Consider the following 26,736-nt stretch of genomic DNA (forward strand, 5'->3'; position numbering starts at 1 on the left):
ATGACACAATGTATTGTGACCTCCAAAAAGCAGCAAACTGTTTGGTGGATTGTCAGATTATGAAAGTACTCTGCTTAACCAAGTATGTAATTTATATTAAAATGCCACAATATTGAATTAACAATGTATGTGTTTAGTCATTTATAAAGCACACAATGACATTGCTTTGAAAACATTAACAATGTTTTACTGTTAATTATCCAATTTTAACACTGAAAATATAAAATGAATAGAGTTATTCCCTATATCCCAGATATTGTCACCACCCTAACTGCACCAATTCAGTGACCTTTAACAGAGATAACACTACTGCAGGAGCCATGATCAATCACTAGTTAACAGTATCTTCTTTTAGTTTTCAATAAAGGCTATGGTATTTAACTCTCCCAACTATCCGATCACCATCTTTACCTAAAACCTTCCTCTCTTCCTTCAAAGAGCTCTTTGGCATCTTTGTTGCTCTAAATCAGGTTTCTCAAAAACAGAACCAACCACACTAGTACATTTGCCTTTGTGCACCTAGAACATCTTTTCAGTAGTCCAAATTAACGTTTCCAAGTGTAGCACCTGATGACCGGGGGAAGGATTCAGGCTTGGTTCTGATGTAATTTAGGGAGCTGGACACTCATCATCTAGCAGTGACAGACTAGTAAATGTATCTGTTTTACCAAACAATATGTCCTCTAGCAATCACCACTGCTGGTTTGTTTGTATTTGTTAAGCATGTGATTGCCCACAGATGTTCTGGTGCTGAGTATTTATATATATATATATATATATATATATATATATATATATATATATATATAAATATAAATATACATACACATATATATACGTATATATATATATATATATATATATATATATATATATATATATATATGTATGTGTATATATATATATATATATAGAGAGAGAGAGAGAGAGAGAGAGATACGGAATGATAATGTAAGTTACAAAGAGAAAAAACATGATTTTAGCTGTTTACTGAACTTCAGCAAGTTAGTTTCCCTTCTTAGATCCATGGGAAGAGATGGATGACTAGTTTGGATTCAAAGGATGTTCCTGTTTTTTTTTATCTTTGGGACCTGGAATACATATGCTGAGGAACATTGCAATACTCTCCCTCGGGGAATACCATGAGACCAAGTGTTTGATAAAATGTGGTCCCCGATCAGTAACCACTTTGAATCCAATATATAAACTTGTTAACATAACAAATTTTTCTACTGTGAGCCAATGTAAAGTCTGAAGGTGTCCCAGTAGACGAGCAGCACAGTTTTGCGCAAGTTGAAGTTGCTGGACTCCATATGATGGTAATCCCCGATATAATGCAATAGCATAATCTAACCAGGATCCTATTATAATTTGTATTATAAAACAGTGAGCTTCTTCAGGAATATAGGGGAGACTTGTCCTAAGGAACTTCAAGTGCAAAAAGCAAGAAGTTGCCACCACTTTCATATGTAGAAGTTTGATCATCATCAAACATCACCCCAAGAATACTTGTAGGGGTATTACAAAGAGCACAAATCTCCAGCAACCAGTTAATAATCCAACAAGGGGGACGGCCCCTCCATAATACGACTTTCATCTTATTGGAGTATAATTTTAGGCACTTTTCCACCATCTGGTCTGCCACTGCCTTCTAGCCTCGAAGAAAATTGAGTCTTGTCACTTCACCGGCATCCTCCAATCGCAGGATTATTTTAGACAGTTGGTATTCCTGAATTAAATGTGTCGGGGGCCACACAGAGACAAAACAGGAAGCCCCCCTGTGGAGCACCACAATGTAGAATACATTAAGCCACGATAACCGATTTGGTCCAATGAGAAAGATATTAATGACGCCACTCTACTACATAGCTCCTACATAGCTCTACTAATGCTGATGCAAGTCTATCCATCAAACTCTAGAGGATACAAGACAACAAGAAGGAATACGAATGAACTAAGAAAGACCTATACGCTGCATGGCAGCAAGGATGGGCACCTGTCTAAAGTGTCACCACATTGCTAAAGGAAGGTACTTAGTCAAATTGCAACACCAGTAACTTGACCATACCACAAGCTTAGTATGTGGTGGAATGCCAAAAGGGTGGTGAAATCCTTATGGCTAAAGGACCTAAATTAAGATCCTGAACTTTTTTTGACTGTTGCTGTAGATGTTTGAGGGTCTAGGTGCATGAGGACATGGCAGCAGGAGCGAGGTTGTATTGTGTCAAGAAGGTGAAGTGTCTAGTGAAGGGAAGCTTATTGTCTTGGGGTGAGGAGGAATGGGGTGTCTGGAATAGGAGTCAATGTTCATAGTACTAGGATGGCGTGGGAACTCAGGAACTGAAGGCATCTGTTCAAAAAGTGTACAGACACTTTGTCTATGGGTTGGCAATAATGAGAACTGGTAGCACGGGATCTTGGAGTGAGCAAGTTGTAGGCTAGGCATGAGGAAATCATCATATTTAGGGCAATGGAGGACCAAAATGTAGGGGTGGAAAGTCAAATGGCCTAGAAATTGCAGAATATTAGGTCTTTATCTGATGATGCATTGGTACAATAAGGATGAGGCATATATTTTGACGAATGTTGAATATGTAGTCTAGGACTTAGGAGGCAAAAATGGGAATACAAAGGGTCTTGGTGTATTTCAGCTCTGCTGTGGCCCAGCCAAAATCCTCGTTGGGAAATAGGTGTCATCTAGTCTGAAAAGTAAATCTAGGTACCCTTAGGAATTCATTTCCTCGTGAAACATCTACTGTGACATTCAAAATAAATCCATATTGCCTTGTGAAAGTGTGTTAGAAGCAACACTATAAAGAATTGACAGATTAGCTATAAGCAGGTAGGTTAGTCAAGATGTTGGTGAGCGGCAAGTGGTTCTCACATACCCTGGAGAACAGGAGCAGGTGGCGGTAGAGCGGCACCACAAGTGGGTATTCACAAAGTGGCGCAGCCAACGTCACGATGCCATCTAGCTGGAAAGAGAAAGCAGAAGTTAACGTTTGACAGCATTAGTCCATATCTTATAGCCAGGGGCAAAGCTGAATAATGGGTCAAAGGTGCTGGAGAGTATTGCTGGTGGGGAAGGGTCCATGGCTATAATTGTGTTATCCGAAGACATTATTTTTCCTGCACCCACTACAAAGATTTGTTATTGCTGGGTGCCACCATGCCCATTCTGCACATTGGCCATTTGTCATTACCTACCTCCCCCAACCACTTAAGCCCTACACCTATATAGTTGGGGTTCCAAGTGATATCCCCCTCCCGTACACATTATACTCCTTCTACATGCCTCCCAAAACATTATAATAACGAGTTGACTTGGGTAAAGCAGGGAAAACGGAAGTGTGTTATTAATTACAGAGGAAATTGTTTAAGAGGTGTTGGGTCAAAGGCTTACATTAGCAGTCTGTTCCAGGCCCCAACGAAAGGGCAAAGGGTAAAGGTGAGACCGGAGCTGAATTATTCCTGCAACTGGGAAGAAAAAAAGACATAGAAACAGGAAGGAAAGAGATGGAGACAGTGCACCGGTACACATATGAGCATACAAAATCCATCCAGTATTCAAAACGAAACAAATAATGTATGTACATAAGCCCCGCCAGTGAAAACGAATGTGGTGTAATAAGACATTACATTAGGAACAGCAGTAATAATGAACCTACAATCACATTTAAAAATACAAAACAAAGGTCAAATCCCACGTTTTACTAGAGAGCTGCCTAGTGACCTTGGAAACCCAATTCTTAGTTCGTCACGGATTCCATGCAACAAATCGAAGGGGGAAAAAACGGTGCCGCACTCGCATTTGTCTCTTTAATGCGCTTTCATCTCACTACATAGATGTTCTAGGTAAATACCTTACACTTTAACTTCCGTACATGAAGAATAACATACAAGCAGATCCATCCAAATATTATGTGTGAAACTGTACATAAAGTGAGCCTAACAATAAAGCAATAACTAATAAGAGGGTTGTTTCAAGGAGAGCACAAGTTAGACAAACGGAGGGTTGGAGGCCTGCATTGTACTCTACTGCATGTGGGGTAAGCAGTCTGAGTAGTCGATGAGGAGTTCCTGAGTCAAAGAAGTGAGTGCATTTGTTGATCTGTGCTGGTGGAGTCCCCGGTTCTTACATACTGTGCCTTTTCTTTCTATTTAAACTGTTGGGATTGGCAAGATCACCTACTCAAGGCTCTGCCTTCATGAGTGATGGGCTGTCCATACTTAACGGTGGAAATACAGGGAACATTACGCCTACCTATCTACTATATATGAGTCATTACCTCTTTCCCCACTATTTAATGAATGCCACATCAAGTCATATGAACAAGTTAGCCAGGACACCTCACATGTATCCAACACCGCACAAGTATGCACTATAGGCCCTGGTCTCAAGGGAGAGGTAATCCTGTTTGTGCCAGAAACACAATCACAAGTCAGAGACAAGTGAGAGCTCACAAAAGAGTTTGCCATCTTTATTTGAGGACGGTAAAACCTGATACAAACAATATGTGGAAACTCCATGTAGCTCTGATCTGAATACCCCAGATGGGCTGAAATGGAATTCCTCATTTTGGGAGTGTATCTTCGAATTGCTTAAATTGTGCACCCGTTATTCACTCCACCTCGCAACTGTGGCAATAAGTAGCTGTTCAACTGGTACCTGGAATTTTCTATCCCATGGACTCAGTCATGAGGTTGGTTATCAATCTGCTGACATGCTTATCGTGCAGAACTCCAATAAAAAAACAAGTTCCTTGTGTCCAGCAGCACTAACAATCTTAGATTGATGATAGGTAATGCTCTGAAAAGGGAACTCTAGCTCAACTGGCCACGAGCCTTTTGTTTTACACCTGTCAGAGTTTTCACAGCTGCATTATTAACGTCACAACCAACAGCTCCTATTTACGTAAGTTCCTGAGAAAATTTCTCTCCTTCAGCCTCAGTCTCTTCAAACGGTCTTCCAAACTCTCTCTTCTTCACGTTTGGAGTAGTGTAACTGTCTGTACCTCCATCTTCCCAAATGTATCACCCTGAAACGCCTGGTAATACTGAATGCTGCAGCTTGACTAACCTCGGATTCAGCAGATGCACTGACATCTCATCCCACCTAGTTTCTTTTCATCCGCTACTCATCACCAGTTGCTCTCATTTCAAGAACCTCTGCTGCCTCAGAGCACTAACGACTTGGGTCCAATGTTCATTCATGATTGCTTCACCAAATGTCAGCCCATTCATCGCCTTTAAGCTTCAAAAGATAATTTACCCCGCATTCCATGTGTTTGCCAGTTCCACTTGAGAGGCTGAGCCTTTTCGGGCCTTGTGGCCAAAACATGGAACTCTCTTGCATCTTTGTTGAATTTGACTGCAAGCCATTCTTGCTATTAGAAGAATCTGAAAACATGTTTTTCCACCTGTCTCCCTTATATGAACATCTTTTTCCCTTTTCCGTTTGCTGTAGATTTCTGCTCCTTATTTTTGTTTCTTGGCCAGGAGTAGAACATTCTATTTCAGGGTAGCAGTTGGTTTTAAAAGTAATTTCATTCCTTCATCCACCTCGGTACTGGATATTTCAACAGCAAACAAATAACCCAAGAGAACACATTAGACCGACCATATATCATACATTCAACACTGTTCCGATGTGCTATTTAGTTGGCTGTCACCAAACTCCCAGCAACCCTTGCCATTCAACGATGCAACTATTGCAGTATTTCCCAACTACACCCATACCTGCAAACAATTAGAGAGACCCCTACTACCTTCATAAAAACAACATGGCAATCACACCAAATAGCTGGAAAAGCCTTGTTGCCTCAGCACATCTCTAGATTCACAATAACATACACATTAGAAATCTTATTTTTTTATTAGGCATACACAGCCATAAAATGTACCACATATGTGCAGATATCAAAAGGAGAAAGTGTTCGAAACGAACTACAGGAAATATCAAATCTAAGATTTCTTACAATAAGTTATAGTGTTAAAATTAACAATTAAATCAAGATCCATAAACACTTAAACTAAAGAACCACAAGGTTGCCAGCAGCCAGATGCAAATTTGCCTTAGGGAGAGAATACATTGAACTGCCTTTCTCAAATGGTCACTATAGAAGACACAGATTCGTACATTGTATTCAACCACGAGACAATCCACGATAAAGACCATAAAACAACATCTCAGATGTAATTCTGAGAGATAGCCCTGTTTAATAACCATTCCACATCCATTAGCTAAAAGAGACCTCCCCCACACGGACACAGCACCACATGAAAACCATTTAAGTGGCTATGATCCTTCTCAACATTAGAGTATCTTCAGGCCAATCAATTGTCGGTTGTGAAAAATTCCATGGCAACACTCTTCCATAAACAAGATACACTACAAAGGTCCACGGAAGATCGGTCACATCTTATTCTTCCCATTATACACCATTACCAAACAGTAGGCGGAGCGAACATCCCTACTGATGAAATACCCCAGGCATCCTTCACTCAGTCAGTGACCACTTCAGCAATGTAAAGGGACTAGAAAAACGGCTATATATCCTCTATGGACAGCTTATAAAATGAACTAACAAATTGTAATTATTTCAAAATCAATCTGAAAATATATGTGTTGTACGAAGATTCGTCGTTCACAGAGTTAATGCAAATATATTCAATAACTTGTATAACATCAACGAGACCGCGGCTTATTCATATCAACATAAAAGTTGATATTAAAATAATATTCTGCTCTTATTAACAATGTTGCAACCTACTGTTGCTCAGCCTTAATGTTGGGGAAAAAAATATGACCAAAAGTTCATGAATAATTTTGTTTTTGCATTTTGTATTCTGTCTTCCCCTTTCTTAATATTCAGTATTAGATTCTGATTCACAAATCAGTACGTACACACTCTGCCAGGACTATAACGAGTAGGAGATCCGAAGGAATGCATTCTAAAATGAGAATAATATCAGGATAAATCCAGCTGGTCTGCTGAAACAATGCTCGCTTCTCCCATGTTCTTATACAAATAAGAAGTGAAGGCTACAAAAGGATCAAGGGCTGATCATGTACCACCTTACTTATTCGGTGTTTTATCTTATTGACTGTGCTATGATCTACCTATGTTTGTTTCCAAAGATTGCTTTGGAAGTACTGTTTGTATTTCTCTCCCAGCACAGCCCTACGGTCAACAGTACGCGTTAAACAAATTCATACGCATTAACGTGGCACAGATATGCTTTATGCTATAAGGAAATGCCACACAATCATCCAACAGAACACGCTAGACACTTAGTAAACACAGTTCAGATTTGTGATATAGACCCTCATTAAGACCATGGGGGTAAAAACCGCCTACCGCCGCGGCGACGGCCACCAAAAGATCGGCGCTGCGGCTACCAGCTATCCGCCACATTATGACCACAGCCGTATTTCGCCACAAAAAGGGCGGAAATCCAGCTGTGCCCATACTGGCGGATGGCGATAAGGTTGCGTTGCTACCACCAGCAGCGCCACGCCAGTAGATTGCCGGCAGATTGCCGTATTATGAAAAATAATAAGGCCTGGTGGGCACTGCTGGGGGTAGCAGCGCCCCATCCCGTTCCCTGCCAGAAGACCCCCTGGATCCAGGTAAGTCGGGTTTCCGACAGGGGAGGGGGTTGGGGGGCGTTGTTTGTGTGTGTGTGTGTCGGGGTGTGTGCATGGATGTGTGAGTGTGTGAATAGGGTGTGTGTGTCCATGAAAGTAGGTGTGTGAGTGTGTGAATGATACTGTGTGAGTGCGTGAATGTATGAAAATGTGAATACGTATCTGCGTGTATGTTTCAATGTGTGTGCGGATGTGTGCGTGGATGTCTGTATCTGTGCGTGTATGTATGTGTGGATGAATGTGTGTATGCATGTGAGTTGGGTGGGGCATGGATCTAGGAGGGGTGGGGGGTGTCTGGGGAGTTTAGGGGCGTGGGGGCCTCCTATCAGTGACAGGGAAGGATTTCCCTGTCACTGATAGGGCCTACCTCCATGGTTTTGGTGGCGTTAAGAATGCCACGGAAACCATGGCGATAGGCATGGTCGTAATACCACTGGCAGCACAGTAGCGGCCGCCGGGCTGGAGATGGTTATCTCCAGTCCGGCGGCTGCTACCGCCATGACTGTCTGAGTGGTACATTGACAGGTTGGCTTCAGCCAACCCGCCAATGTCATAATGTGGCAGTAGGTACCGCCAGCCTGTTGGCGGCACTACCGTCACATTAACACCGACCGCCGGGGTCATAATGATCCCTATAGTTAGTTATCGTCAAACTTCCACATAACTTACCACACAACAACGCATATTCTGTCCTGTCCACATACACTTAAAATTATCTATTAATGACAATATAGTAGACACTCAGCTTGGGCCAAGTAATGGACAACTGTACACCCCTCTAAAATGAAATATAGGTCTTTAGCCCATAGATCCATCAACCTAATACAATGTAAAACACTCCTAACAAGTTGAGTAATGGGTTACTTTTTTTGTTAACCAACAGGACCATAATCAAACAACACTTCGACCAGCACACCTTCACAACAAAACACAACCAAACACCTCCAATCAATTAAAATCCCAGAATTCGTTTGAGAGAGCAGCAAGACTCTAAAGGTGATTTAGAGCCATTTACATGATAACGTTCACTACACACATGATGATAACTTGATGTTGGGTGGTCTTCAATGAAACTCAGTTAGCCGTATTGTCACAAACAGCTTAGCTATCACAAAATTACATATATATGTTTTTAGAAATTCACACCATTTAGGTGCTTAGTGTAACTAGAAATTTAAATAATCAATTCTGCATCCTTTAGACTTTTGGTGTAATTACTCTTATACGAATACTGTGGTACATATTTACACAAAAGTAGTCATGTTTACATCACTGTGGTAAACAGCATGCCTTTGTATGGAAAACTTGTATGAAAAATCTCTGCATAATTTTTCAATTAACAGGTCATTCTTCATATGTACACCCAAAGACTCACAAGTAAATTTATCACTTATTTTGTACAAAGGAGGTAATAAAGTAGTAAAACATGTCCAAAGAGCTACGTGTCGAGACATTTCTGTAAAACAGTAGAGGTTGGAGGTGTCTCTGATATGTTGGGGAAGGATGTTAATAAGGGAGATTGTCCATCAGAAAATCTCCAGTTATACAAAGAGGTTGATTTGAACATGCAGCAGCTAATTAGTTCCTTTTGGAGAAGCAGAATAGCTCCTGCGCTATGTGTGATGTGGTGAAGTCTAAGATGCGCCTAAACCTTTACAGTAAAACACCCACGGGCTCTGGCAGAAGAAGCAGAAGTTTAGTAGAACTCTTGGAGTGCCCAGAGTTTGACAATTGGTCTTCACAATGTAGGAGGCTGGACTGGCCAGTAGTGGGTATCTTGGGTACTTACACATTGTACCAGGTCCAGTTATACTTTATTAGTGAAATGTAGTAGTGTTCTAGCAGCTTAGGCTGTTAGAGCTAGCTGTAGCAGAGCAGCTTAGGCTGATTTAGGAGGCATGCAAAGCTCCTGCAATACCACTATAGTTACACAGTACTTATACACAATAAAAGACAATACTCAGTGTTACCAAAAATAAAGGTACTTTATTTTAGGGACACAAGATCATAAATATCTTAGAGGCAATACTCCTTCTGGAGGTAAGTATTATACACAATACATACACTAGACACCAAAACAAGGTAAGTAAATAGTCATAGGATAGTGCAAACAATAGAAAATACCTTTGAATGCAATAGGAAGAAATAGGCCTAGGGGCAAAACAAACCATATACTAAGAAAGTGGAATGCGAACCACGAAATCCCCTCTAGCCAAGTGTAATGTGTAGAGGATCTCTGGGAATGTAAGAAAACCACAAAGGTGAGTAATATACCCCACCCCAGAGCCCAGGAAAGTAGGTGTAAAGTACTGCAAGTTTCCCTAGGACACACTACAAGTCATGAAGAGTTCTTACAAGAACCAAGCAAGACTGCAAGCAAAAAATGGTGGATTCCTGGTCCTGAAGACCTGTAAAGAGAGGAGACCAAGTCCAGAAGTCGCAGAAGATTCCAGAAAGGACAGGAGCCCCTGCCAACCTGGAAGATGGTGCAAAAGAGGGTTCTCCAGTTGGAAGAAGTCTGCAGAAGAGCACCAAAGAAGATGGCTGCGGGTTCCTGTGTGATGCAAAGCATGTCCCACGTCGAGATGTTGGATGCAGGTGAGTTGCAGCGCTGGATTCGTCCAACAGGCCTTGGTTTAGGTAATGTCGCGGTTTGCGTAAAAATTTCACTGCCTGGACCCAGGAGGGCCCTGGGGGCCTCAACCTGGACTGAGAAGGCAGAGGAGGCTCCCAACACTGGAGGGAACCCACAGATGACCAGGCAGCACCCACGGAGGTCCCAGGACACGGGGACAAAGAAGGTGCAAATTGCGGTTGCTGCAGCACTACAAAAGAAGGTCCCACGCCGCCGGAGATCAACTCAGAGAGTTGAGCGTCGCAGGATGGAGTGCTGGAGACCTGGGCCAGGTCTTGCACAAAGGATTTTTGCAAATAGTGCACAGAGGCCTCAGGAGGTGAAGATGACGCGGTGCAGAGGGGTACTGTCGCAAACGGGGAAGGCAAGCTCTTACCTCCTCCAAATCTGGACAGCTGAACCATAGGACAGCCTGTGTTGAAGGGGCGCCCCACCTGTGTTCCAAGGAGCATGGAGAGGAGTCCAAGAGAACCGGTCGTCGTCTTAGAACTTGCCTGCTGTAGCAGGAAAGTGACTCTGTCACTCCACAGGAGATTTCTTAGGTCCTTCTGGTGCAGGATGAAGACAGGGAGTCCTCTGAGCATGAACACTGTGGAAACTGTTGCAGTTGCTGGCTGGAGCTGAAGTTGCACAGTCGAAGTAGCCCTTCTGGATAATTGGTTGCAGTTACAGCGGTTCCTGGAGCAGTCTGTGATTGATCCGAGGTCAGAGGATGAAGCAGGAGTTGCAGAGGATTCCGGGTGGCATCTTGCAAGCCAAATCTGAAAAGGAACCCACAGGAGAGACTCTAAATAGCCCTAAGAGGGGATTGGCTACCTAACCAGGTATCCACCCATCAGGAGGGGTCTATGACATCACCTGCTGGCACTGGCCACTCAGAGGCCTCCAGTGTGTCCCAACACCTTGGAACACAAGATGGCTAACGCCAGGAACAGACTGGAGGAGCTCTGGGCACCATCCCTGGGGTAGTGATGGACAGGGGAGTGGTCACTCCCCTTTCCTTTGCCCAGTTTCGCACCAGAGCAGGGACTGGGGATCCCTGAACCGGTGTAGACTGGCTTATGCAAGGAGGGCACCATCTGTGCCCTTCAAAGCATTTCAGAGGCTTTGAGAGGTTACCCCTCCCAAGCCTGTAACACCTATTTCCAAAGGGAGAAGGTGTAACACCCTCCTCCCAAACGAAATGCTTTGTTCTACCTTCCTGGGACTGAGCTGCTCAGATCCCAGAAGGGCAGATCCTTGTCTGTGAGATGGCAGCAGCTGTAGCTGCAGTGTAAGCCTCAGAGAACTGGTTTGGCAGTACTGGGGTCCATGGTGGAGCCCCCAGGATGCATGGGATTGCCCCCCAACACCAGATTTGGAATGGGGGGACAATTCCATGATCTTCGACACATTACATGGCCATATTCGGATTTACCATTGTGAAGCTACATATAGGTATTGACCTATATGTAGTGCACGCATGTAATGGTGTCCCCGCACTCATGAGGTCCGGGGAATTGGCCCTGGACAGCGTTGGGGAACCTTTGCTAGTGCAAGGGTGCCCTCACACTTAGTAACTTTGCACTTAGCCTTTAGTAGATGAAGGTTAGACATATAGGTGACTTATAAGTTACTTAAGAGCAGTGAAAATGGCTCTGAAATAGTGTGTGCACTATTTCACGCAGGCTGCAGTGGCAGTCCTTTAAAAGGGTTTGTCTGAGCTCCTTATGGGTGGCAAAAGACATGCTGCAGCCCATAAGGATTTCCTGGAACCCCAATGCCCTGGTTACCTAGGTATCATATACTCTGGACTTATAAAGGGGGTCCAGTGTGCCAACTGGAAGTGGTAAATGAAGTTACTAAACTATAGTGACACATTTGGAAGCAGAGAGAGCATAAGCACTGAGTTCTGGTTAGCAGAACTTCAGTGACACAGTTAAGCACTACTGACAATGCACACACTAGGCCATAAACTATGTGCACTGGGGTCCTGACCAGCAGGATCCCAGTGAGACAGGCAAAAACATACTGACATACAGGCAGGAATTGGAGGCAACATGCCAAGAAAGATGGTAGTTTCCTACACACAGCTTTCAGCCAAATCATACTCTCATTCATCTTGGTAATATTGTTCACAATGGTGGGGATAATAGACTTCAATTCAGTCAAGGAGACCAACTTATAGCTGGTTGACATCCACATTAATGCGGAAGCTGCCGCCTAAAGTTGTTATGATATCTACCAAAGGGCAAATGCAAATATTGAATAGCACAGATGAAACCAGGGAGACAATAAAGACAAAGACAGGTGAGTTTGGGGGCGATCCAAGACAAACTTACATACTTTTATGTGTGGGCCACGAGGGTCACATTTAATCTAATGTACAGAGTGTGCATACATTGATGCTACAGTATCTCAAAAGAGAATGAGCTTGCGATTCAAGGAGTTTATAGCAGGTGAGAGGAAGGGTTTGTAACAGGCTGCAGAGAATCCAGAAGGTTAATACTGAGTACAGTATACCTTGATTCTTGATTCTGATTGGATTAGTGATGATCACTTGATCTGCCAGGTCATCTACTGTCACACTAACTGTGCAATGGTGCACAATCACCAGTACAGAAAATGCACAATAAGGGCCTGATTACTGGAACAATACATATTTTGGTGGGGTATGATCACCGGCATCATACCTGTCTAATGGGGTCTGATTACTGAGACAACAGATGTATGAGGGAAACATATTTACTACTGCAGAAGCTTTCGGGGTATCTGCTAGCAAAATGACTCTAAGATTATCCATGCTCACTGACACAGCTATCTGTGCCAAGGTTAGTGACTCATAATGTGATTGTCTTTGGGCATGAATGAGTTTAAAAATGGGTTACTGCTCTAAAAGACCTATAGGGGTATGCCAGAAACTACCACATCTTACTGCTGGGATGAATTGTCAATGAATCAATCCACCTCAAAAAGGTGTGCACTGGTTATTCACTGACTGGCTGGTTTTAGATCAATTTTCCAATATTTGACTGATCTATTTGAAAAAATAATGCCCTTCATTTAACAAAGGTAAGAACGTTCATAAAACCTGCACCACCTTTTGGGAGGAGGTCCCCTTCTAAATTCATTAGGCTAACATGAATTCACCAGATTAGACGACGATCCATTCACACCCAAGTTCCAAGCAAGACATGTTTTCAGCCTCACGTTTCAGAACCGTCTCATAAGTTTCAAGATGGTCGAAAAAAAACTGAACTCTAATCCAGCCAATCATATATTTTATAATAATTCAAAATGTGATTGATAAGATTCACGAATCATGACTTGACAGTTGAAATGGCAGGCATATATAAAAGTGCTAACCCTTTGGAGCCCTCACTTAAACTTTGTCAAATGCTGATTTCTCAAAAACTACTGAACGGATTTACATCAAACCAAAAAAGCATGATTTCTGAGTAAAGTTCTACTTTCATGCTACATTTGGTGTAAATGTGTTCAGTGCTTTTTGGAATATCGCTCGGCAAATTTGCCGTGGGAGCTAAAACGGGAAACCACTGCTAGTTTAAACACCCACCCCCCTCCAAACTTTTTTTAACATAGTGGGTAACTATGTAATATGGTCCAGTATTGCACAACGCATCTGATGGTGACATCATAACCTATAAGGCTGAATGCTGAGTGTTTTATAAACGACACCAGAACCCCAAAATGACAATAAAGGACCATCTTACACATTACATATTTTATATGTTATGTTTTGTGGTACATAGCTTGAAACAATAGTTTTCTTCCAAGTGCAGCTAAAGCGCAGTGGCTGGAAATAAAATGTTTAGGTTTTGTTCCTCTTTCATCAATAAATTGATGATAAAACACTGGACATTGGTGAAGGCCATTGGGTTTATGAGATTTTGTAGCTGCAGCACTTACCCCCTAATTGTGGATTTACCACATTTGGCACATAATTGGCATACATTTCAGATTTCCCAACTATTTTATTTCTAGATAAAGTTTTTAAAAAAAGTCTATCCAGTCTGTTCCCCAATGCAGGCACAAATGAATGGGTCCATCTCAGTATTTGTCCCCTAAAGTGAATCAAAAAATACATCTGTCACTCATACCCCTGTCGAGAGACACAGATATTGTTTGCATATGAGAAGGTAACCACAAAACCTTTTCATAACCGTTCAAAGCTGGTGACAGCACTCGTAGAGCAGTAAAGGGCCTTCTATAGCCTTATAGCCCGCCGTAGAGGGATACGCATAGTCCCCTCTTATAACCCTGCAGAGAACAACAGACAGTCACTGTGGACCTGTAAGGACAAAAGATACCTTAGCCCAGATGAGGACCAAAAATGCTGCTTCAGTGTAGGCAGATGACCACCAATCCCTCTTATAAGCATACAGAGAGTCATAGACAGCCCTGGCAGAAGACAACAAGCACTATGTATAGGTATGTAGGGGGCAACAAGAATCTCCACTGCCATTTCATAATACCAAAGATACAGCTTACATGTAGGCAGTGGACCACAGGTCTCTCTAAAAGCCCAGCGTATAACCATGGATAGCTATGGCAGAGCTGAGCAGGACCACGTATACTGTTCACAGGCATGGAGGAGACCCCAGGTACGATATACAGGTCTTTGGATGACCTGAGACATCTACATAGGAGCAAGATGACCACAGATATACTGAGAGACATTAGTGCTTTTCTACTGAGTGTTTATATAGGCACCTTCAAGGGCAGGAATCAACTTTCAGACCTACCCAAATGACAACAGATGTATGTTAGATATGTGAATAAAAGCAGCATAATAAAGCACTATGGAAAAGAGTCAATACAAATGTATATTATTCGAAGGCAAAAAAGGAAGCTTTGGGCAGCATGTGATCCTGCATGTGATCCATTCTGCGATCCTCTTTGGCATGTGACAGGATCTAGCAGAATCTAGCAGAGCGAGAGTTTATTCTATGCTCCTCAATCACATACATGTACATGAGACAAAACCTGGCACTATGTTAAACTGTGTACCAGTGGATACCAGACATGTGCACAGAGCACATAACTGACAACCAGAGCTTAGCATATCACATGTGTAAGGGGTTAATGACACTGCCAGGGACATTTATTGTGACCTTTGGAAGTTGCACCGTTGCTATGTGCGCTCACTTCTGTGATTGCCTCTTATCCGCGGTCTGTGTGTGAGGCCTACTGGCATGTATGGAATTTACTTGCTCTCCATGTGTGCCTGATGTTGAACCTTGTCATTAGCCAGCCCATGGTCAAAGGTTTCACAGTCTGCCAGCAAGCTGCTTACCCTGTTTTCGTATTGCGAAGAACAATGATACAGGTAAGTTCTTATTGGCTCTGAACCTTAAGTTAGTTATAGAATATGAGACATTTTGTACCCGAGATCAGGTGAAATACATTTTATAAATGCACGCACATTCCTCTCTGTGATCACACGTTGTTTATGTTCTTGTTTGCGTCTACCTTCCAAAGGATCGGTATAGCAGTATCAATAATGGAAACCAGTAAACAGATGGAACATCTGTGTTTGAAACGCCATCTATGTTACATTTCCTATCACAGATTTGGTCCCTCCCAACCAAGTAGAACCTCGCACAGCAGGAAACACCAGTTGTTAGGGCAGGAGAGTGCGCGTTTTTGAAAATTCATTGGGCTGGACTGAGAAAGCCAGGGGTGAAATTCAGAGACTTAAGAGCTTTCCATATAGCTGAAACAGGGAATTATCATCTTGGTTTTTGGTGCTTGGAATTCTGAAATAGTTTCACTACCACACAGCATGGGAAGAAGAAAGGAAACGTATCAGTTTGTTAAAATCGAAGAGAAGGGTGCCAGGCAATTTTATTAGGACTGACTTGTCATCATAATTAACAGCAGACTGGTTTACTCTTTAAAATACCATGTTTGACTCTCTCCAGGCAAAGAACTTGACTGGAACTGAGGAAGAAAAGAAAAGATCTCTGTTTACTGCCCTGGTAAACTGCTGACTTCCTGAGAAGTGGAAAGAATCGTTTCTCACTCAGTGTTGAACCTCTGCCTGCAGCCCTCGTCCCCAAAGTGGTAGCAACAGCGTTCTGTCTTACATTCTACACCTACATTTTGTCCCATTCTTTGGGACAGCCTTCTTTCTGGAGACTATTCTTCAGAGAGGGGTGGGTAATGAAGAGCTGAGAGGGAAAAGACTGCCTGTTAGGGGTTGCTTTAATGCCTAAGATGATCTTGCTGTGGGAGCCAGATTGCTGAGGGCTGAGGAGAGCGTCCACTGAAACGAAACTACTCAGAGAGGCAGTTATGGGGTGAGGCTTTGTTCGGTGCATGTAGCCTTGAATAGATAAATGTTCAACTTATCCTGAACAATTTGAGCTTTTGAGCAACGGAGACTCTCCATGTCGAGTTTCTATTCAAGCCAAGTACAGCACTAGCATTGAGCAGCAGCAACCAGAGATACCTGGAGCTAACTGAACACCTCTTCAAACCATTATCTGAAACCTTTGAGAAGCCTAGCTCTGAACTGATCTCTGCCTCAACGATAGATTCTTGGCAGTTCAACTTGCCATGTGACCATCTTTCTGGAGCCTCGCCACATTTCAGACACTTCAAGGGAAGGGGCTCAGACATTGTGACGTCACATTTGTACTTACACGTCACACCAAACAAGTCTGTTCGTTTGAACCAGTGACTCAACTTCTATGAACTAAAGAACTAAGAATTTACCCTGCACCTTCGAGAAGGCCTGCAGTGAGTAGGACATCATTCTGAACAATTTGAACTGTACCTGTGTACTTTATTTAAATTAAATTTGAACAACATAAGGGTTAGCTATTTTTGGACTATTCGCCATTCTAGGTTGTGTTTGATATTTTATAATATACCCAGCCCTGGCAATTATCAAATAATGTTCACTGTTGTAGGAGAAGATGAGGAAAGGGGAAAGCTATAAAGAGGTGGTGGGATTTATGCTGAGAAGTGACTGAGTTCAACTCATACCCCACCAAAACCCAAGCAAATTCTTCTGAGGCTCCAACTGATATCATGGTGAAGGCAAACAATAAAACAGATTGTCATTAGGTTTAGAGAGTCTTCACATATGAGCTGGAAACCTACACTTTGCAAGGGTCTGTAGCCCACATGTTGATGCACTGTGTGATACTGACTCTTCCCCCAGCAGGCTAAGTGTCACTGAGATTTTTCAGGACTGTATACTCAATTTCATCCACTTTTTTCAGGAATTTGATTTTTTTTAATTATTAAACGTGTATTTAATAACTAAACAATTATCTATCTATCTAACTTCAACTTGACATTAAAGTTCCTTCATTCTTTATTACATTGCAACTTAACTAGATGGCATGCATGAGCCAAGCTGTCAAGGTTGAGCTAAGGATTTCTTACAAAAAACAGGTTAACTGTTGTTTAGGTTGCATAAAACAGTATGATTTTAAGTACAGGAAAAACACAATTTTTTTCTGTTTTGGGGATTAGGCAGCTGAATAAACACTATAAGCTCTGATTTCAAAAGGTTTATAAAACACTGAGAAAATACCACTGAAATCCAAAAAAGCTGAACAATGAAAACAGGACAGCCTACTCATGCGTTATAAGGTTTTATGGAGATAACTCTAGTGCTGCTTGGCTTCTGCAGCTCTAGACACACACCAGCTCTGTTCTGGATCATGTAGCACCTTATTTGGTCCACCAGTGTGCAGGCTCAGACCTGCCTACAGGGCAACCTATTAGTGTCAGATGGGCTGGTCTGCTAGGTCACTGTGTGGTTGTTTTTAGAGTCGAGTGCACAAGCGCTCTGGCCGCTGTTGTAATCTCTCTGTGGGCCTTTAACCACGCCCATGTCACGCTTGTCACTTTCATTGGTTCGTGGGCTCCCCTTTAAAAATTCATATGATTTCATTTGTGAAAGGCATGCATACGTCATGCATTTTCCGGTGTTTAGCCACCCACGAGTGCACCGGCCAACTACTGAAAACATTTGAGGCTCCATGTTTTCAGCATGGTTTCTGGACTACTTTTTATATTTATTTTCTACACAGCGCAATCTCACTGGGTTTTACACAGCGCGATCGAGCTCGTTTAAAAAAAAAAAATGTGAAAAATGTTCCCCATTCACACCCCCGCCCGTCCTCCCCTTGAGACACAAAAGCATCAGTAGTGTACACGTCACTTAAGGTACTTGCGTGATTTGTCCATGATGCTGGGTCATTTACACAGTTAGAGCCGTCGCCACACCTCTGCCGTGAAAGGGATCACGGCTTTGGAGAGGGATGCACCGTGGTCACTACTCATGGATGCCACATGATTCTAGGTGCTATAATGCATATTAGAGCCTCAGGGACAGGAGCAAGCGGATGTCCTTCTCAGATGACGACCCATGCTCCTCGATTGGCCACTCCGCTCATCTCAACTCCTCTCTCTGGGACAGCCGAAAGTAGGCTTCGGGACACCTCTGTTCGCGTGCCTCCTTCGTGCACTTCTAGCTGTTCCCTCTAGTTTCTCCTTTTTACTTTCCTGTCTTTTTCATTCGTTTTTATAGTCTCCAGCTTTTCGTGTTTACTTTCGCTTCTATTTTTTTTTCTGGTTTTACTTTTATTTTTACTTTCTCTTCTGTTTTTACTTTCCTGTTGTTTACTTTCACTTTCGGGTCTCTCTCCCCTTTCTCATTTACACTTAAATTCCTCATTCACCGTTTTGGGTGACTTGCTTTTAGTCCTGGCTGGTGCACTGTGTGACCGTGGGAATGTCCCTCTCCGAAACTATTAAGGTACGAGTGAGCAGGAGGGGGTCGTCGGGGGTCGTCACGTGGTCATTTCACTTCACTTCATTTCTTCGAAGATGAATCCTCAAACTCGAGGAAGAAGGGGCACAGCTTGTGCCTGGAACCCCTCGTTCATTCTACTGGAAGGGGCATCCTGCACGCAGAAACTTCATTTACTCCCTCGGTGCACACACCATCCATTTATCGTTCATCGCCAGGGAAGATGAATCCTGTTTCTCCAAAAATTACACTTAATGGGAAAAGACGGCTGCGCCCATTGGGATTCCCTTGATTTTCTATGCACATAAACAGTTTAATTCCCAATTATAATGTAATTTATACTTAAGCAGTCCATTCTATTAAACCTCTAGGGAGATGAATCCCCTCAGGTTGCGCACATAAACACTTTAATCCTGAATTATCTTTTCATTTTCATTGCAGTTCAAGGGAGATTAATCCCCTCTGATTGCCTGTAATTTAATAGGTGTGTATCACGTGACATTGCGGACTCCAGTTACTTTGTGCAGACGAGCACACTTTATTCTTCTATAGTGATGATTTTTTCTGTGGGTTTTCCATTTAAACTTGTGGGAGATGAATCCCCAGAGTTCACTCAATTGTCGGATAGTGAGTCCTCCTCGCTCACTCCATGCGAAGTGCTGGAGTGGTATCCTGTTTCTAGCTGATCCGTTTTCACACTGGGAGACCAATGCGTCACCTTCCCAGGGAGGTGTCTCCAGGGTCTGCCTGGCCTACAGGCAAGGCCACTGGAATTATGTAGCACGGGAGGACTCAATTATGCAACTAGAAGATCAAATTATGCAGGGTAAAGTGTAAATTTTTAATAGTATTACTTCATTATTTTTCAGTTTTTACACTAGTTAACAATGTCTGAGCATAGGTTGCACCTCTTTAATACCAGTTAAACACCCTAATCTAGCAATAAGCAACAGAAAGGTAACCAATAAACCTTTGCAAAGGGCCTTCCAATGCGTGGCAACACCCGTCACTGTGTTTTTGGTAACTCTGAACCATTTGAGCTAGAAATATTTGTTTTGTTAAAATTAACAGATTATGCAGCAGATGATGGATTAAATTGCAAATGAGGCAAACGCATAAGTATGAGAAAAATGCCACTGCTGCACATGTCTAAAGGGCAATCAAGCACTGCGTGATTGACTGGTCTCACAGAACAGTGTGTGGGCCGTTTTTAAGTCTTGGCTAGACAGCACATGTGCTGTCTCGAAGAGACATGCTTGCAGTTGGTGGGCTTCATAGGTTTACCATTTGTGCGCTCCAGCATTGCTCTCGTATCCTCTGTTCCCGTTTGGCCAATGCATAAATTTGTCATGCCTCTTCCTGTGTTTGGCCCTCCCTCAGAGCATGGCCCAAGTACTTGTGTCCATCCAATGCTCCTGTTTTAGGAGCTACTTTTTTAGGTTGAGTGCGCAAGTGCTCTGATATGTTGTAATCTATCTGTGAGCTTTTAACCACGCCCACCGCAGGCCCATCACTATCACTGGTTCATGGGCTTGCCTTTCAAAAATCCTTTATTATTGTTAAATGCTTTATGTTTGTCCCTCCTTGGGGTAGTTTTGTTGGCCATCGACCCTGTTACATGGATAATTGCACGTTTACCGATAAGTTTGACTGCGAGCAAACTTATTTTTCCTTTTGTGTCACTTCTTTGCATGCAAGGCGGCCGTGGCGCTTTGAATTGGCTTGCTTATGTCAACTGTTTTGCTTTTCACTTTCAATTTACGTGTCAAGAAAAGTCCAGTTAGGAGTTTACGACGCTAATAGCTCTAACTCGAGCAAACACGAGACCGACTGCATTACAAATGCTTGTTTCCCTTTTTGTGGCTCTATTTTATGGCCTGGTGTGCCAGATTTTACTGTTGATTTCTCTAATTACCACAAACACTGCCTGCAGCAAGCACAAATGCATGCAGTCTCCCATACTATGAAAAACACCTATAAAGTGTTTTTACAAGTTCAAGATTGTCCCATTTGTGAATGGTGGCCACTTTTTTTGCTATCTGACTCTGTAAAGGGGGATACATTTCTTTTGGTGCCTGGCCCTATTTTCTGTCCACCATACCTAGCAAAATCACTGTCTCTCCCTAATGCAGGTTTCGAAAGACAAAAACTTCTAAATGAAAGACTGCCGGCACAAATGTCCTACATTAAAAACAATGCAAGGTAAAATAAAACTCTTGTGCAAATCAACTAGATTTCAGAGATGAGCTGTTAAAGCTGCTTTTAATCCTGTAACCTCTATGTCCAAATACATCTAGTAAAGTACTTAAAATCAACTTAAGTTATGTTTTCATTATTGCTGACTAGATTAAGGGCCTGGTATATTGTTGGATGGGCAGCCTGCAGAGGACATTATGGGCCTGATTCTAACTTTGGAGGATGGTGTTAAACCGTCCCAAAAGTGGCGGATATACCACCTACCGTATTACGAGTTCCATAGGATATAATGGACTCGTAATACGGTAGGTGGTATATCCGCCACTTTTGGGACGGTTTAACACCGTCCTCCAAAGTTAGAATCAGGCCCTATGTCTGCCACCTTGATCGAGTACGGCCCTTCTTATCTAGAGGCCACTGCTGACCCTTCGGTGATCTCCGTTCCTATAGAGGAACCATCATCATAGCAGTTTCTCCGAAGGCACTGTAAGTCTGAGAGGCATCCTCTGCCTTTCAAGCAGCTGTGCACCAAATCGTTTTTGTTTTTTAAAAACAAACTCTCAAAAGCAGTAGTTGTTTTCTGAAAAACAAAACAAACTAATGACCCCACCACACCCTGTGAGTTTATTGGTTTGAGACCACCAGGTTTTTGCTGGTGGTCATGCATGGAAAAAAATAAATCAAACCATCCGTTCTAAACCGGACAGGTGGTCTGATGTTCCTACTCCGACAGCCCACACCTCTTTGGAGCCAGGGGAGGCACCACTGTTGGAAAGGTGACAGTCTGCCCAACTATAAAGAGGGTGTGTGGACCATAAAGCTGGTAGACATGATACTCCATCACATAGTAATTGGCGGAGTGCCCTTCCCCCGAACTCTAAATCAGGCCCTAAACCATTGAGACCATGTGTGAAAGCTTCTATGTTTATTGCAGAATGTTTTCACTTTAGACCTACCTTTATGGTCAAGTGAAAGATAAAGATCAGCATAAGCAAAGAGGGAGAGACATGAAGACTTGCCTTTGTTGGACTCTGAGTTCATCAGTTGCATTCTCTCTTCTAGGTTCTTGATCTGAGCTTCCAGTTCCAGATTTCTCTTCTCTGCCTTCTTCAACTGCCTGTTCAAGGGAATAAACAGAGAATTCAGTGCAATGCTAGGAGGAGGCTCACACTGATGGGTCAGAACACTGGCAGGACATTGTGGGGGAATATTTATTATGCTAGTTTTGCAACACTGAGTAGGTCCTCCCATTGGAAGCTTGACTTGTTGATCTCCATGGTGTACTATTGAAAGAAGCACAATCTCACAAAGCTAGTCAGCGGTCCTACTAGGTCACATTAGCCCCACTATAAACAACTAAAACACATGGGAGTCTGCAATCACTCTATAAACGCCTGTCTCTAATTTCCGTATTACAGTTGAGTTGTGATGTCTCTAGTCACCAGTAATAATAAAATGACGTGGCCACCTAACTCTAATATGTTATTAAAGCTGAGTTGTGACATCATTAAGCCTGCTGCCAGAACCTCTAACTATGATGAAAAGTAGGGCACAGTACATAATAAGAACTGCAGTGTAAACAACAAAATGAGAACTACTTTTGTACTTCTGATATACTTTTTTTTAAATAAACAGTGATTACAGTAAAGGAAATGTATGGCAACCTTCATTTTTTAATTGCAGTTATTTACAATAAAGACGGAAACTGCATGTTTCTGAACATGCTGAACAACATAACTGTTTAATCCGTCCTATATTAAACTACTATTAATATCCTTTTTATAAACAAATTACTGAATACTTTTTGGTGTGTTCACTTGTGCTCTACAGATTCTGCTTTCTTTCTTCATGTCTGCAACCATGCTGCGGTTTTCATTTAAAAGGCACACCAATGATTTTAGTGTTTTTTTGATAGGCGATGGTGTACCATGTATTATGAGTAACATACCCTCAGGGGGTGATTAAAAGAATAATGTAATGCCGCACTGGAGATCCAGGGCATTATAAAGAATCTCGGCCTTCATACTGGTTCCTCTTAATGGCCATGGATCTCCTACAAGGATGAGAGCTCCTAATGTCGGACTACTCCTTCATGTGTAGCCAGCCTAAAGGGTTGATCACACAGGAATTACAGAAAGACAGAGGTATGATGCACAAGCATTTGCATTACTTCCACCCGAAGCTTTCTTTGTGTTAAAAGAAATTAAATGTGTGTTTGACAGTTACCTTGTACTTTATGCCAAGATATAGATTACATGTTCAGTTTAAGTAAAATTCCAAAAAGGACAAAAGCATAAGTCACCTCAAGTGCAGACTCGGCTGTGTAACATGGTAAAATGAAGGGCAAAGAAGTCAGAGCAAGAGTACCGTTGACTCGCATACACTGGCCAAACAGAATCTCAATCTTCACCTGCAGTCTTTCCTTTCACATGTGCCCAACATGCTGATCTTGTTCACTGAGAAATAACAATGCACTCCCTGAAAACATGAATATGCATCGTCCTGCCTATAGTTTCTCAAGCTTTCGTCTTCAAAACCCCGAAGAAGGCCTCAGGCAGAGATTCTTCAACTGCAGTCATAGGCGAATGGTAGAAACTTTGTAGTGTGTTTCCCTCGTAGTTTAAGAAAGTCACTGAAGAGAAAGGTTCTTGTACAGATACACACAAGAGGTAACAAGTATATCCCCACTTCGAACAGCAAAAAATATATTAAAAGATTCACAATCATGAAGTTTTGTTTTTCCTTTGCCTACCTTGCTTGGTGTAGGTTGCACATGATAAAAAATAAACATAAATACAAAATACAGTGTGCGCAGGGTACCCTTTTATATGCAGCACAAACAACTTTCATCACCCATCATCATCCACTTTGAATGTGATGTGCAGACAGAAACACGGATAAATATAGGCAATATCTAAGAGTGGATTGGGATAAATCTGTTCAGTGAGAAAGAATATGCCTTAATTTCTTCATTTATCACAACTACTCCCGATAAGGATTGCTTTAGAGAGACTTGACCTTTAAAATGTCCGGTCTCTATTTGGTATCTCTATTCAGCATGATATGCCCCAGGATGGAGGTGGGGGACACCATCACCGTGTAACCATGGACAGGGGTTGGCCTGCACGCCTCTTGTAACACACACCTATTGACTCCAGCTGTTTTAGAGGCAGTTGTGTTTAATTCACACCAAATGCATTAGACACAAGGCCAAGGTCACAGCTAAGCTCTCTCAAGTCAAGTTTTAATGTCTGCAACAGATGTTAAGTGCTGAGGAGCACAATCAGTTATTCATCCCCTACTCAATACTGTGCACCCCCTCGCCAAATCAGAATTATTTGCTCAATGTACCGTTGTTCTACATCAGGAACTGCCACTATGAGATTAACAGAAAGTACCTTGCTGAATGCTGCGTCAAACAGGCATCCCGTGATCCCAGAGTGCACTGTAGGTGTTGGTACATGGGATGAACACAGAGGGCTTCACTGGGGTCCTGGAGAAGAAGACCTGGGCATGGACCTCATTTATGTGTTCGTCGGGCGGGGACAGCAAAGACTTAGTATACCCCTCAGTATGCTTGTAAATTTCCTTAAGAACCCGATTGTGAGGATAAAGTGAAGCAGTGCAGACAAAGTTAAAGAGAGCTCTAGGCGTCTGAGAGCCACGTTTATCTTCTGTAACCCCCACATCTTCCCCAGCAACAGCAGACAGGAGACAAATGGTAGGGGCAATTTTCATCCATTGATACTTCCAATGGCCATTAGTAGTCTCGGATTTCATGTGATTCTGGGATTGTGGAGGGTCAAAGGGTGCGAAAAAGTTGGAGGAAAGCGAAAACAAGCACTGGCAAAGCAAACAGGTCCTACCTATGTGAGTTTATTGCCTCTGTCAATTTTTTTTAGCTATGTTGTATGGAATGGTATGATATATGCAGGTATTGATTCAGTTTCCATTGGCTCATAAGTCTTCTGTGTAAATCTGTCAACAGCGCAACTCAAACGTACATGCTCATAGGTGCACCTCCTAATATGCAAACCTCCTTCCCGGCCGAAGGTTTCTGTGTGAGCCACCAATCCTGCACTATGTGTCAAGATGCTTAGAATTTCGGAGTCTAGATTATACAGAGAAAAAAGAACTATTTTTCCCACGACTGATCTTAAACATGTTCTAAAAAAAATTTAAAAATAGTTTTTAACCATACTTTTTAAAAGCTTTTATGACCTCAACGTCAGGCTTTTGCTTTGACAGTTTTTTGTACTAGTGACTCAATGAAGAGAGACAGGAATGATTATGCAATGCTACCCAAAAGTAATTCCATCAGCTTGTGTATATTTGTAAATTGTTGCATAGTATTGAGTAGTGTGTGTGTAATAGATGTACTTTTCCTTTTTCAAAAGAAAATCACTGACTGGACAATCACTTATTGAGTTTTATTCTTGAATACTTTTGAATGGTAATCACTAGACCACACCACCTCACTTTAGTAAGGCTGAGACTGCTCTGTAACGTTACCCTATGAGAGTCAAGCGCTACAATGGGTGGTTCCCAGTGGTGGTCGAGTGAGGACCCAAATTATGACCATGGCGGTGATCCCTCCCATAGACAGCCAATGTACCACCCCAATCGCCAGTGCGGTCCGTCCACTGACCACGGCGGTAGCCCTCTTTAGGCTGGCAGAAGACAACCACCTGCCCACCATATTATGACATAGCAGACCACCAGGATTTCTGGGGTGGAAAACTGCCACCAAAAGCCTGGTGGAAACACATCATATAAAACAAGACACTCACTGGAAGTCCTGCCGATGATGCAGCACGCGATGGCAGTTCAGGAGCAGCAACTCCCACGAAGACGACGACGGTGAGTACAGCCGCCTGGCACACAAGGGAGGGAGGGGAGAGTGACACACCCACACGCACATCACACAGCATACACACACCACACACCGAGAACACTCTGCTGAGAAATCCTACACCAACATCAGCCAGAAGTAAAGAAAGCCAGGATACATAGCTTTGGTCCAACCTCTGTATTTCGGTCGACCTGCGCCCACAACAACTGAGGTAACTATACACAAAGGGCCATTGGCCAGTCCAATATTAGCTATAAGCCACAGGGCAACGTTCAAGGCCCAACTTGACTCATGACAACCCAGTCACTCCACTGGGCAGGGGCATCATGTTGTAAATAGGCAGGGACCTCAGGGGATGGGGTGGTGGTGGGGGGGTTCTTTTTGGGAGGGGGATCCTTGGGGATTGGGAGGAGGCGGGTCTTTACCCTTCGTTTAGAGGGCGGAGGAGTGGGCTTGGGGCATGGGTCAGAGTGCCACTCCTGTGCCCCTTAGTGGCAGCTGAAGTCTTAGGGGGAGGAACAGGAGTCGAATGGGATGTGGAGGTACTGGGTTGGAGGAGAGGGATCTTTCTCTTACGGGCAGGACGGGGGGAGGGAAGAGGTCAAGGTGGGAAGGGAAATGCTTTTTAG

The 26,736-nt window shown here is 42.8% G+C and overlaps 1 protein-coding gene across 4 annotated transcripts in view; it reads right to left on the reverse strand.

Moving 5' to 3' along the window:
- Positions 1-26,736, reverse strand: part of DMPK (DM1 protein kinase) — a 751,292-nt gene that overhangs the window by 62,965 nt on the left and 661,591 nt on the right. For 3 of the 4 annotated variants that reach the window (XM_069207733.1, XM_069207732.1, XM_069207735.1), the window contains exons 12-14: positions 22,275-22,372; positions 3,404-3,477; positions 2,889-2,975 (exon numbers count right to left, since the gene is read on the reverse strand). In XM_069207733.1, the coding sequence (XP_069063834.1) occupies positions 2,889-2,975; positions 3,404-3,477; positions 22,275-22,372 (259 nt within the window). The remainder of the gene's footprint in view (positions 1-2,888; positions 2,976-3,403; positions 3,478-22,274; positions 22,373-26,736) is intronic. The other variant, XM_069207734.1, reaches the window with a different exon arrangement.

The sequence above is a fragment of the Pleurodeles waltl genome, chromosome 9 (assembly GCF_031143425.1).
Source record: "Pleurodeles waltl isolate 20211129_DDA chromosome 9, aPleWal1.hap1.20221129, whole genome shotgun sequence".
Classification (NCBI taxonomy): Eukaryota; Metazoa; Chordata; class Amphibia; order Caudata; family Salamandridae; genus Pleurodeles; species Pleurodeles waltl.